A 13,621-nucleotide genomic window follows, 5' to 3' on the forward strand; every position below is an offset into this window, starting at 1 on the left:
GGCTGTTGACTCTCCATCTGAGGGCTGATGGACAGCCCAGGCTCCGCCTCGCTCCCTCCCTCTCTCTCTCTCACTAGGTCCTTGTATTTGTTTTTAACTAATACTTAAAATGATTAAGGTGTGGTAGCATAAATCTTTGGAAATACAGTACACGGCAAAGTGAGACAATAGTTGAAAATAGAGCTTCTTTCAACACAGGAAAACTTAAGCCTTTCAAAAATCAGGTGAATAGTTTAAAAAAATCAGAAATAGAAACGACCCATGGTGATAATATTTCAACAAAAGAAAGACTACACATTTTATTGGCAAATGTCAATTTCTGAATCTTAATCACCTTTCTGAAAGTTTCATGCAGTAGAAGGAAAAACCAGGGCATATAACTTGATTGATTCTTTCTGCTTTCAGCATTTTTTTGCTTGTCTAAACAGGCAACAATGAAGACAAACTACATTCCTTCAAGCTTACAGTTCCATTTGCTACAAACAATAAAAATCTCCAAAGTAGAATTAAATATATTTCCATCTTATACTTCAAACAAGCAAAGGAATATAAATCACTCCTGTTTATAAAGTCATGGATCATTTTGTATCTATAAAAGGTAAAGGTTTCTCTCGTTCCCGACTCTAGGGGGCGGTGCTCATCTCGACAAGCAAAATGTCTTAGCCACTGAGCCACCATGTCCCTTATATCTATAAATTTATATATTTATATATTTATATATATATATATATATATATATATATATATATATATATATATATATATATATATATATATATATATATATATATATATATATATATATATATATATATATATATATATATATATATATATATATATATATATATATATATATATATATATATATATAATATTATATTATATTATATTATATTTATATCTATAAAGGTTGTTACATTTTTTTCTGCTGAAATTACTTCTCCCAGAAATTGCAAACAAGCTTGCCTTCCACATATAATAGGATGAAGACTCCCCCAATTCCCAGCTAAATTTGGGTAGGGTTTTGGGAGACCCAACCGGGGCGGGTCCAGCAAGGCAGAGGATCGCGCTGCGATCCTGAGTGGCTGACCGCGCAAGGGGGCGCTTCCGGCTCTGGCAGATCCCCCTTCCCCGGGCATTGGGTCCATTCAATTCTGGCGCCGGAGGAAGGAAGAAGAGGAGGAGGAGGAGGAGGAGGAAGAAGAGGAGGAGCCATCTCAGTGCGCCCCCTTCCCTCCCCCCCTCCCCCCGCAGCCCCGACCCGGATTGGCGGCCGCTCGCAAAAGATTGCACGGAGTTTGCTTGATTTCCGTCCAGTTTCCGGAGAGCCCGAAAAGAAAAGAAAAATCCCAGCCGGGGTTGCATCGCTTCTCGCAGGCGCTTCTTGCAAAGCCGCCGCCGGGGTCGCTCCCTTCTTCACTCTTGCAAACGCAAGCGGTCCCCAAGCATGGAGCGCGGCGAAGGAGAAGAGCCCGATCCGGCCGAGGTGCCGCCGGGGACCCGCTTGGTGCTGGCCTTCAAGGCGTTCCTGACTTCCCGCAAAGGGCTGCTGTTGCTGGCCCAGGCGGTAAGAGGGGCGCGGGGCTTGGGTGGGCCGGGCAGGGGCACCGCTCTCCCCATTGCGAAGCCCAGGCACGGGGCGGGGAAGGCAGGCCGAGGGCGGTGAGCTCATCTCTGGCAAAAGGAAGGGACAAGCCCTGGCCAGGCGTACCCCGGGTAGCGTTCAGACGACGACTCCTGCAAACAACCGTGCCTCAAAGGGGGAGCATCGTGACCTAGCCGGACGAGGGTCTTTGCCGAAGCGGGAATGGTTTCCAAGCGGGTCGCTTCCTTGGAGAGGCCTCCCCCAAACGATATACCTGCCACGCCCCCCCTCCACCCCAAGCGGAGCCGCTTACGTGTTACACAGACCCGCGAGAGAAGGCAGAGACGGCATTCCCACAACACGTTGAGCTGCGTTCTAGCAACGAGCTTATGCCCGATCCTGAATGAATCAGGGTTAACTGAATAAAAGCACCCCAAGGGGGGGAGGGGTATATTTCTTAAGATAGTTTGTTTAAGGGGAGCAGCAACGTCTGGACTCTGCAGTGGTACCCAGCTGAGCTCTGGGAGAGCAGGATGAGGGGCTAAGTTCCCCCAGGAAAGGGGGGGAAAACTTGACCTCAGTCTAAGACTCTTGAGAAAAGCTACCGGGAAATTCATTTTTCTAGCGTGATCACAGAAGTTCAGAAACTTTTACTATACTAGTTTTGCATTTTTCTAAACCATGGTTTAAGGGACGCGGGGGGGGGGGAAATCAGTGGCTAAGACACTGAGCTTGTTGATCAGAAAGGTTGGCAGTTCGAATCCCTAGTGCTGCGTAACGGAGTGAGCTCCCGTTACTTGCCCCAGTTTCTGCCAACCTAGCAGTTCGAAAGCATGGAGAAATGCAAGTAGAAAAATAGGAACCACCTTTGATGGGAAGGTAACAGTGTTCCGTAAGCCTTCGGCCTTTAGTCATGCCGGCCACATGACCACGGAGACGCCTTCGGACAGCGCTGGCTCTTCGGCTTTGAAACAGAGATGAGCAGCACCCCCTAGAGTCGGGAACGACTAGCACAGGGCCTTTACCCAAACTATAGTTTGCTTTACAGAATAACAAAACACATTATGTCAGGTATGACATGATTGGTCTCAGATCCCGTAATGTAAGATTTCTGCAGCTTGCCCTAAACCTCTTCAGAAGTGACAACCAACCGGGTTGTGAATGTGGCTTGCTAAAGCAAACCATGGTTAACATTAACCACAGATATCTCAGGGGTGCTTTTCTTGAAAACTTTTATTTATTTTTATTTGAAGGCGTTTTGCTTCTGGGCAGGATGAGAAGCAATACATCTTCAAATAAAAACAAAGAAAGAAAATCCAGTTGCCTTTTAAAAAATTCCTTTGAGGCAACTAAATGGCTGAATCTAGCCATACCAGGAAAGATGGTGGGATTAGCAAGAGCCCAGATTTTAACCTCCTATCAACCTTAAGTGGGCCAGAAAAACCAAGAACATCTCTACAAGGAACAATGGTAAGTAAATAAACCAATCAAAAAAGTCACTAGCCCTTTCCATCTAGCCTAAGGAAATTAACCTTTGTTCTTTTGTACCTGATCCTAAGATTGTGAGCTGATTAGGGCAGGGAATCCTTGACTTACAATTGCAAGTCCAATCAGAGTTTCTGCTGCTAAGCTAGGCAATTTTTAAATGCCTGATTTTATGACCTTTTTTTTGCCACGGTTGTTCAGCGAATCCCTGCAGATGTTAAGTGAATCATACGGTGTTAAGCGAATCCAGCTTTCCAGAAGCTGGTTGTGAAGTTCACAGACAGTGATCACATGACACTGGCCAACATTGTAAATACGGTTGCCAAGTGCTTGAATGTTTTACCTCGGGGGGGGCCATGAAGATGCTGTTAAGTGCAAGGATGAGTCATAAGTCTCTCTTTTTTCACTTGTAACTTTGAATGGTCGGATGGTACCTGGATTCGCAAAAATCTGACAAATTCCCATTAAAGATAAAAGTAAAGGTTCCCCTCGCTAGTTGTTCCCGACTCTAAGGGGCGGAGCTCATCTCCATTTCAAATCCAAAGAGCCAGCGCTGTCCGAAGACATCTCCATGGTCATGTAGCGGGCATGACTAAATGCCGAAGGCGCACGGAACGCTGTTACCTTCCCACCAAAGGTGCTCCCTATTTTCCTACTTGCATTTTTGAACTGCTTTCGAACTGCTAGGTTGGCAGAAGCTGGGACAAGTAACGGGAGCTCATTCCGTTACACGCTGCTAGGGATTCGAACTGCCAACCTTTCTGATCAACAAGCGTTTAGTCATGCCATCCATATGACCACAGAGATATCTTCAGACAACGCTGGCTCTTCGGCTTTGAAACTGAGATGAGCACCACTCCCTGGAGTCGGGAATGACTAGAACGCATGCGCGGAGGGGAAACCTTTATCTTTACTTTAGCATAGTAGTAGAACTGGACGAATGGGTTTGAGCAGATGGAAAATTTGGAAGAGACACCAAGATGTGTCTTTTGAAGACGCTGTCCAAAGTCAGGTAGATTGCAGAGAAAAAGAAAAGAAAAGGACAGCTTAGCAGATATGGAAAAATAGATATTTTCCAGACTTGTCCAATTGGGGTTAATGCACGGTGACCTATAAGTACAATGACTGTACCTCCTTTATTATAGAAAATTATCACTTAGATTTAATTTGGGGGAGGGTGCTTTTGAATTTTCCTTTGTAAAACCACGTTGTTGTTTTTTTCATTTTTGAATTGCCCATTTCTCTCAGAGAAAGACACAAGGCAGGGGGTTGGACTAGAAGACCTCCAGGGTCCCTTCCAACTCTGCTATTGTATTTGTATATACTGCACAGTATTAAAAGATTAAAAACGGTATATGAAAGTTAAAAATTTAAAGGCAAGGATGATAAAGTACTATTAACACTATATCCTAAAAAGAAAAGGGAGGGGTCTCAGCACACCAACCAGGCTCCTCTGAGCTCCCCATGCTAGTCCACAAAACCACATTTTGATTCATTTTTGGAAATCCAGGAGAGTGGGGGCCTGCCTCACCTTTGAGGGTGCGGGAGAATATTCCACGGGGGGGGGGGGCGGAATGGCAGAGAATGATCTCTTCCTGAACCCCACCAGTCAGACTTCTTAGCTGACGGGATCTGCAACCTAATTTTCCTGCTGGATTGCTTATAAGCATTTAAAAAAAATTATGAACCTCTTAGATTTGCTTCCTTTTGGGGTTTATCTGTATTTACAAGAAAATGTGGTCGTTGTAGATAGGGGTCATCTTGCTGCATTCACTTTGGGAGGGACAGCAAAGTCCTTCCTGCAAGCCAATAAATTTACGGTAATTTGATTGCACAGCTCTCCCTTCCCAAGTAGGGATTAGAAATGACAATAGTGTAGGATAATGTTTCTCACCTTGGCAACTTTTAAGAGGTGTGAACTTCAACTCCCTGAATTCCCCAGCCAGCCAATGAATGAAAATACTGAACGAAGAGCACATGAAGTGTTAATGCCACTTTATAATGCTTTGGTAAGGCCACACTTGGAATATTGCATCCAATTTTGGTGGCCACGTTGTAAAAAAGATGTTGAGACTCTAGAAAGAGTGCGGAGAAGAGCAACAAAGATGATTAGGGGACTGGAGGCAAAAACATTTGAAGAACGGTTGCTGGAACTGGGTAGTCTTATGAAAAGAAGGACTAGAGGTGACATGATGGCAGTGTTCTGATATCTCAGGGGTTGCCACAAAGAAGAGGGAATCAAGCTATTCTCCAAAGCACCCCAGGGTAGGACAACAAGCAATGGGTGGAAACTAATCAAGGAGACAAGCAACCTAGAACTAAGGAGAAATTTCCTGACAGAACAATTAATCAGTGAAACAACTTGTCTCCAGAAGTTGTGAATGCTTCAACACTGGACGTTTTTAAGATGTTAGATATCCATTTGACTAAAGAGGTGTAGGGTTTCCTGCCGAAACAGGGGTTTGGACTAGAACAGTGGTTCTCAACCTGTGGGTCGGGACCCCTTTGTGGGGTCGAACGACTCTTTCACAGGGGTCGCCTAAGACCATCGGAAAACACATATTTTCGATGGTCTTAGGAACCGAGACACCAATTTTATGGTTGGGGGTCACCACAACATGAGGAACTGTATTAAAGGGTTGCGGCATTGGGAAGGTTGAGAACCACTGGACTAGAAGACCTCCAAAGTCTCTTCCAACTCTATAATTCTATTCTAAGTTGGGCTTCACGGCAGGGTTATCGACAGCCCCTTCAGGCTTTCCCTAAAGATCAACCTCTGCCAAAAGAGAGTGTGTGTGTGTGTGTGTGTGTGTTTGTGTGTGTGTGTGTGTATCATTTTTAGTGGTTTATACTACTTACTAGCAAAGACTTCCTGGATTTAAAAAAAAAGATAGAGGAACTGCTGAGTTTCTTGGAAATAGTTCTGCCTTTTTGAGTTATTTCACAGCTGGCTGAAATTTGCAATAGTTTGCACCAGCTCCCTTTGCAGAAGCTAAAGGAATAGGAAGTGGTGTCCACCAACCCGCATCAAGACAGAGCTTGAGATTAATTTTTTAAAGAGTCTTTTAATTTAAAGAAACATTAAACAGAGCTAGCGGGCAGCAAAGCGCAATGCAACTTCCTGCCGTGTCTTTTATGTCCAAGAATGTCTCTGGGCCTTTGGGATTTCCACTAAAGTTCTTTTTAGCAGGTAAAAACTAACTGGCTGGAGGTCCATGGTCTGTTTAGAAAGCGGTCTACCTCCTGTCCCCCAGTCATCAAATGTAGATAGTCCTTGACTTCAACAACAGTTCATTTAGTGGCCGTCCAAAGTTACAACACTCAAGTGACTTATGACCATGTTTCATACTTACGACCATTGCAGCGTCCCCATGGTCACGTGATCGACATTGAGGCCCTTGGCAACGGGCTCATAGTTATGACGGTTGCAATGTCCCAGAATCATGGGATGACCTTTTGCGACCTTCTGACAAGCAGAGTCAATGGGGAAACCAGATTCACTTAAGTCAGGGGTGTCCAAACTTGGGAACTTTAAGACTTGTGGACTTAAAGTTCCCAAGTTTGGACACCCCTGACTTAAGTAATTTAAGAACTACGGTGATTCACTTAACAGAGGTGGTGAGAAAGGTCTCACCACATTTGGGTGAGAAATGGGGCAAAACTCACTTAACAACATAAACGTTGGGCTCAATTGTTGTCGTATGTTGAGGACTACCTATAATATAACCTTTCAGGGGGGTGAAAGGGGAATAATAAGCAACTGGTAAGTGGATAATTGGTGACTGTTCACATCTTCCACAACATCTCCTTTGTGAATGGCTAAACTCCCTTGGAAACGGTTTTGTGAGAGCATCTCCTGTTGACTCTGGCCATTTAGATGTGCCCATCATCTCTCTCATCAAGCCAAAGGAGCTCTTTAGGCCACCAGGCATCCAAAATCTTCACAAGGACAATTCACCAAAAGTAGCACGCTGGGGTTTCACGTCCTCAAGCACTTTGCAGGTGAGATGCTGACCCTGAAATTGCAAGAGGCAGGTGTGCTGCAGAAGATCTGCAGTGTCCAGGGGCTAATGCTAAAGAAGCAGCCTTAAAAGGGAGAAGTTGGAGAGATTTTATTCTATTTTTTAATGTCTTCAAATCACTCTCGACACCTGGCAGTGGCAGGGACAAGCTCATTATATTTCCTTGGCACCGGGGGTTTTGGTGGTTGTTGTTTTGGAAAAGGTTTTCCCCTTGCATTCTTCTTAGAACTCTCAGCCCTGAGAGAGGTAGATCAGCCCCAAATCACTCACCTGCCTTCAGTTCCTGTGGCAAGCCTGGAGCTCACATTCTCTTGAATTCTAGCAAAGCACATTTAAAGTACTATTAGGTAAAGGTTCCCCTCACACATATGTGCTAGTCGTTCCCGACTCTAGGCGGCGGTGCTCATCTCAGTTTCAAAGCCGAAGAGCCAGCGCTGTCCAAAGACGTCTCCGTGGTCATGTGGCCGGCATGACTCAATGCCGAAAGCACACGGAATATTGCTACCTTCCCACCAAAGGTGGTTCCTATTTTTCTACTTGCGTTTTTTACGTGCTTTCGAACTGCTAGGTTGGCAGGAGCTGGGACAAGTAACAGGAGCTCACCCTGTTATGCGGCACTAGGGATTCAAACCGCCGACCTTTCTGATTGACAAGCTCAACGTCTTAGCCAGTCACCTAAAGCACCATTAACTAAATCTTTAAAATAAATTGAAGAAAAATTCAAGAAAATTCTGCTGGCGCAAGCAAACCCGATACCTATGCGGTGAGATGAGGTTGCATCTGCAGGAATACCGGGCTGAGTGGTCTCCCAGCAAATCTTCTGCAGCTTATGGGTAACCCCCACGCTCTCCCACTTGTGTCCTTCAGGCCCTCTCCTTTATCATCTTCATCTGCTACATCGCTTCGGCAGCCACACCCTTCATGATGGTGCCCTTACTGACATTTCTACTCGCCTTGGGCTTTTTCGTTTCCTATTCCCTGAAGCTGAATGAGAAGTTCCGAGGCATCTATTGGCTCTTAGGGGTAAGTAGCTGAATGGGGGTAATGGCTGGTTCTTAAGATGTGGTTTAGCAGGTGGGCTGGTGGGTTTGTTTCGCAGGGAAGGAGGGAAGGGAGACTGAACGGTATCATTTCAAAATACGTTGAGGTCGCGTTTCCATCAGCTTCAGACAACCTGAAGATGGGTGGGTAGAAGGAAGAATGGTTACTTCTGGGTGGTTACTACCTTGAGAGTTACTTCTGGAACTTGAGACCCAGAAGACGAAGTGCGCAATGCCTGGCATCAGATGCAAGTAGTCCTTGATTTATGAACATAACTGAGCCCCAGAATTACAGTCCTAAGTTGTGATGGTCATTAAGCAGGTCGCTATGCAACCATGCCTGATATGACATAGATTTTTGCAGTAATTATTAAGTGACTCAACACACCCATAAAGTGAACATCATGGCCATTAAGCAAATCCATTCTCCGCAATGGGTGTTTTTTTTTTGCAAGAAATAACCAGGAACTAGCAATAGTACTTAGACTTATATATCACTTCACGGTGCTTTACAGCCCTCTCTAAGAAGTTTACAGAGTCAGCCTCTTGCCGCCAATAACCTGGGCCCTCATTTTACCCACCTTGGAGGGATGGAAGGCTGAGTCAACCTGGAGCCAGTCGGTCAGGTTCGAACTCCTGGCAGTGGGAAGAGTTAGCCTGCAACACTGCATTCTAACCATAAGGGAGGGAGGGAGGGAGGAAAATAGCAATAGCCCTTAGACTTATATATCACTTCACAGCCGTCTCTAAGCAAGTTTACAGTGTCATTATGATGCCCCCAATAATCTGGGTCCTCGTTTTACCAAACCTGGAAGGCTGAGTCAACCTTGAGCTGGTCAGAAATCATACAATCGAGGTGACATGATCACGAGACACTGCAAGTGGCTGTAAATGTGATCCGGCGTTGCCAACTCCCAATATGATCACGTGATTGTGGTGGAGAGAGTGGCCGTTTGGAACTTCAAATCGAGTTCCTAAGTAGCCTTGGGAAGTCCTTCTAGACAGCCATTAAGCAACCAGACGTAAGTCGAGGACTATCTGCATTCAATTGCATTCCACCTGTGGGCTTTTGAGCAAGCTACCTTTGAAATTTGCTTTCTGAATGATGGGCAACCTGGCCTGATGGTAAAGCTGGTTGTCCTATTGCAGCCCAGTCATATCTTGAGGAAAACTATTGCTTAAAAGCTTCCTTGTTCTCCACAGTGACCACCAGGGGATGCTGGCCTTCCAGGAAGACTTAACTTTGCAAAGCAAAACAGAGGGGGGGGGGAGGGAACATTGAGCTTTTGTTCCTCCTCATTTGTTCACTATTTTCCATCAGCCGTCTAATTTACAGTCAAAAGACTGCAGTGCCATAACCCAGATATAAATTGATAACTGAGATGTTAACCTAGCTGAGCTCTGTCATTCAAATGCCAGTGGTCGTCATCCCCAGCAGGAAAATAAAGAAAGCCGATTTTCTGTGGGCTGTATACATTCGCCTGTCTTCCTTGTGCAAGAAAAAGAAGAGGAGAAATGAAAGATCTGCAAACATGGAGATTGTATTAACATTTCGGTGATCTCTTTCTGGCCCTCAAAGTCTCTGCAGCCCCTGATGACCAATCTGATTCCTGTTGGTTCAAGGAATAGAGGATTTTATGCCGTGCCCCAGCCAAAACATTGTTGCACCATCTCGTAACTGCTGGGCATTTGACGCTCAACAATTAAAGCAGGCTCTTATGAAACTTCTCCCATCAAGGATCTTCACCAGATCCTGCTGGCTGGCAGGGTTTGTCAGGAGTTGTGATCTTGACACATCTAAAGTACGCCAGGTTGGAAAAGACTGGCCAGGAGCATAATAGAGATTGGGGAGCTGTGGGCCTCCAAATATGACTGAATCAGCTACCAGGATCCCTAATATTTGACCACAACTGATTCGGTCTGGTGAAAACTCTACTCCAAGCAAACAAGTGAAAGGCTGTAGATTTCCTTCTGAAATTATCTCCTAATATATATACCTTTTCATTTATCTTCTTAATCATCTTCTCTCTGATTTCTCTCTGGTTTTGCAGGATTTTTTGTGTGGAATTATTGCTGCTATTATATATTTTGCCATCTCCATTGCTGCCGTTTCGAAATATACAGACACCGCATCGAAGGCTGCAGGGGTAAGTTTCCGGACAGAACTTGTACACCATATTTTCTCTCCCAGCAGAGTTAATTTCACAAACCTGTTTGTGTTTTCTTTTTGCAATTGTCATTCTGTCTAAACCTATCTATTGTTGCTCTTCACCCTTCATTGCTCAATTTGGATTTGCTCAGTTTTGGGGAGAAAGAGTTCCTAAACTCATTTAGCTATGATTTCCCCCATACATTCTTATAGAATAGCTCTTTAAAAAAAAAAACTTCCATCAATATCAGTGGAAGCTCTTTTTTAAAAAGTATTTTTTTCAACTCATTGGTACATGAAGGAATATGGGAAGAGAACTGGGAGATTCTTCTGTAATCATATGCCTCTCCTCCAAAACCTCTCCTGGCATTGAAGTAAAGCATTGTAAAAACGCTTCCACTAACACCAATAAAGTGTGTATAGTCAAGGCTATGGTTTTCCCAGTTGCAATGTATGGCTGTGAAGGTTGGACCATAAGAAAGGCTGAGCGCCAAAGAATGGAGGCCTTTGAACTCTGGTGCTGGAGAAGACTCCTGCGAGTCCCTTAGACTGCAAGGCGATCCAACCGGTCAGTCCTAGAGGAGATCAACCCTGACTGCTATTTAGAAGGCCAGACCCTGAAGAGGAAACTGAAATACCTTGGTCACCTAATGAGAAGGAAGGACTCCCTGGAGAAGAGCCTCATGCTGGGAAAGATGGAGGGCAAAAGAAGAAAGGTACGGCAGAGAATGAGGTGGCTGGATGGAGTCACTGAAGCAGTCAGAGTGAGCTTAAATGGACTCCAGAGGATGGTAGAGGACAGGAAGGCCTTGAGGAACGTTGTCCATGGGGTCACGATGAGTCAGACATGACTTCGCAACTAACACCACCATCAATGAAGCTTTCTTTAAAAATCCAAATATTTCAGAAAGCTGGAATTATAGATGCAAAAGAGCTCACAAAGGAGGATAAACTTCAATGACAATTCACACAAACACATACCATGTTTGAAAAAGCAGCATATTTTCCCTTTATTTTCTAATCTATATGCATTTATCCTATTGATACCCCTTTTCTCCTCTAGGGCCTTATTCTCAAGATTGTTCTTAGTCTAGGAATCCAATCTTAATTTGACCAGATGTAGTTAGCAAAGGTTGTCAGATAACTCTCCTCAAGTTTGCGCTACTTCGATAGGAAAGCCATAAACCGCTGCATGTATTAATGAAAATCATAATGAAAAGAAGGACTAGCAGAGATATGATAGCAGCGTTCCAGTATTTGATCAGCTGCCATAAAGAAAAGGGGGTCAACTTATTTTCCAAAGCACCAGAAGACAAGAAACAATGGATGGAAACTCATCAAGGAGAGAAACAACCTAGAAATAAGGAGGAAGTCCTTGAGTTAGAACAATTAATCAGTGGAACAACTTGCCTCCAGAGGTTGCGAATGGAAGTTTTTAAGAAGAGATTGGCCAACCAACTGATATAGGGTTTGCTGCCTGAGCAGGGGGTGGGACTAGAAGACCTCTAAAGTCCCGTATCTGTTACCCTGTATTTTTATGTTCTGTTCTGCTATCCTGTATTCTTTCTTTGGGCCGCAAGAGTTGAAGACGAGGGCAGTCAAGACTAGAAATGGAGATGTGGACTGAATTCTGTTATTTCTACCCATTATAGCTCTTTTCCTCTTCTCCCCCCCTCTCCATATTTTTTAAAAAACCATGTTTTCCGTAACTCCCCTATCTTGATCTTCAGGTATTTGGATTTATCACTACCATCGTCTACTGTGCCTACGTCTATTTCACCTTTAATGACCTGGCAACATTCCTAAAACAGGAAGATTCCTCCGACGTCCCCAAATCACAGAAGTCAGAAGGTAGGTTTCAACTGTTCTTGCGTTGCTATCCAACCACACTTGCTATTTAGAGTTTCAATACTATCTTGCTAACCTAATGATTTGGTGCAGGGGAATTCTCGGACTTGAAGTCCCCACCTATTAAAAGTTGCCAAGAATACCGCTCTAGTTTATGGTAAATGAAAAACTACAATTAATATGGCTGCTTCCGGTTTATCGGTTGTCCTCCACTGTTGTATTTTTAAAAAGCCCATTCGCTATTTTTAGTATGAAAGTTATTCTTCACGTCCATTTTTTTTCCCAGATGACTCCGATTCCGATTCCGACTGAAATAACAGTATCTTTGATGAATGTCAGAACCTCGATGGAAAATGAGGAAGACGTAAAGAGGAAAAGACCAAAAGCAGAAGAAAAATGAATGTTTTGAGTATTTTAACCTTTTTTTCAGTGAACTTGGGTATTTTAACCTTTTTTCAGTGAAATTTTACAGATTGTTGTTACTACAACTGGGATTACCAAAATCATGCTGGGAATATTATTGTGCATAATTTACACAAGAAAACTTGACCTGCTGCCATTTGAAGATCATTCAGCATTGCAAATAGATTTTTCCAGCCAAACTTTTTATCCGGGATGTATCAAGAAGTCATTAACATCTGGCAACATGGAGTTCCTTTAGAAGTAGACATAAGACCCAGATCAAGCTTATCAACTTTAATCTCTCTCTTTTTTTCTACTTATACCAAGGTTCTTGTTCTTGAGTTCCGAAGACAATTGCTTATTTGTTAGAAGGGGGCTTGATTTTAAAACTTAGATTGAATTTAAACTCAGGGCAAGTTCAGCAATAATGAAAATAAATTTAAACCCCTCATGAATAAGGCCAAAGTAAGATGATTCCTTAGAATCATCTGTCCTATTCAGTAATTACATGCCTAGACATACCAAAAAAGGGACGTGGTGCTTCAGGGGCTAAGACGCTGAGCATGTCGATCAGAAAGGTCGCAGGTTCGAATCCCTAGTGCAACGTAGCGGAGTGAGCTCCCATTACTTGTCCCAGCTTCTGCCAACCTAGCAGTTCGAAAGCACGTAAAAAATGCAAGTAGAAAAATAGGGACCACCTTTGGTGGGAAGATAACAGTGTTCTGTGCGCCTTCGGCATTTAGTCATGCCGGCCACATGCCCACGGAGACATCTTCGGACAGCGCTAGCTCTTCGGCTTTGAAATGGAGATGAGCACCACCCCCAAGAGTCGGGAACGACTAGCACATATGTGCGAGGGGAACCTTTACCTTAGACATAACAAGCCCCACGTTAGAACATCATTCCTCAAGAAAGAAGAGTGATGAACGTGCTTTCTTACAACTTTTGTGAGTGCCTGCCTCGCTTCACGAAATCGGAGGCACAGAAACATAGCGAGGAATAGTGTTCCCACAGGGCCTAGGCCTTGGATAGCCACTCGAGCCAATCAAATCTTTATTACAGTCCTATACCAGCATAAGAAGGGCGA

The 13,621-nt window shown here is 44.0% G+C and overlaps 1 protein-coding gene across 1 annotated transcript; it reads left to right on the plus strand.

Annotated features, from left to right (window-relative positions):
• Nucleotides 1-1,264: 1,264 nt before the first annotated feature.
• Nucleotides 1,265-12,509, plus strand: CMTM3 (CKLF like MARVEL transmembrane domain containing 3). The gene is made up of 5 exons (XM_081963655.1): nucleotides 1,265-1,570; nucleotides 7,963-8,118; nucleotides 10,187-10,282; nucleotides 12,015-12,135; nucleotides 12,419-12,509. Exons 1-5 carry the CDS (start codon nucleotides 1,451-1,453, stop codon nucleotides 12,442-12,444), a joined length of 519 nt encoding a protein of 172 aa, XP_081819781.1. The 5' UTR covers nucleotides 1,265-1,450; the 3' UTR covers nucleotides 12,445-12,509.
• Nucleotides 12,510-13,621: the final 1,112 nt, after the last annotated feature.

Source organism: Natrix helvetica (genome assembly GCF_964273705.1).
Source record: "Natrix helvetica genome assembly, chromosome: 10".
NCBI classification, from domain to species: domain Eukaryota; kingdom Metazoa; phylum Chordata; class Lepidosauria; order Squamata; family Natricidae; genus Natrix; species Natrix helvetica.

Bases quoted from the DNA above. Each gene is read 5' to 3' on its own strand.
- CMTM3 (XM_081963655.1), top strand. From the start codon at position 1,451: ATGGAGCGCGGCGAAGGAGAAGAGCCCGATCCGGCCGAGGTGCCGCCG. The intron at 8,119-10,186 runs GTAAGTAGCTGA...CTGGTTTTGCAG, and splicing joins GCATCTATTGGCTCTTAGGG to GATTTTTTGTGTGGAATTAT. The intron at 12,136-12,418 runs GTAGGTTTCAAC...TTTTTTTCCCAG, and splicing joins CAAATCACAGAAGTCAGAAG to ATGACTCCGATTCCGATTCC.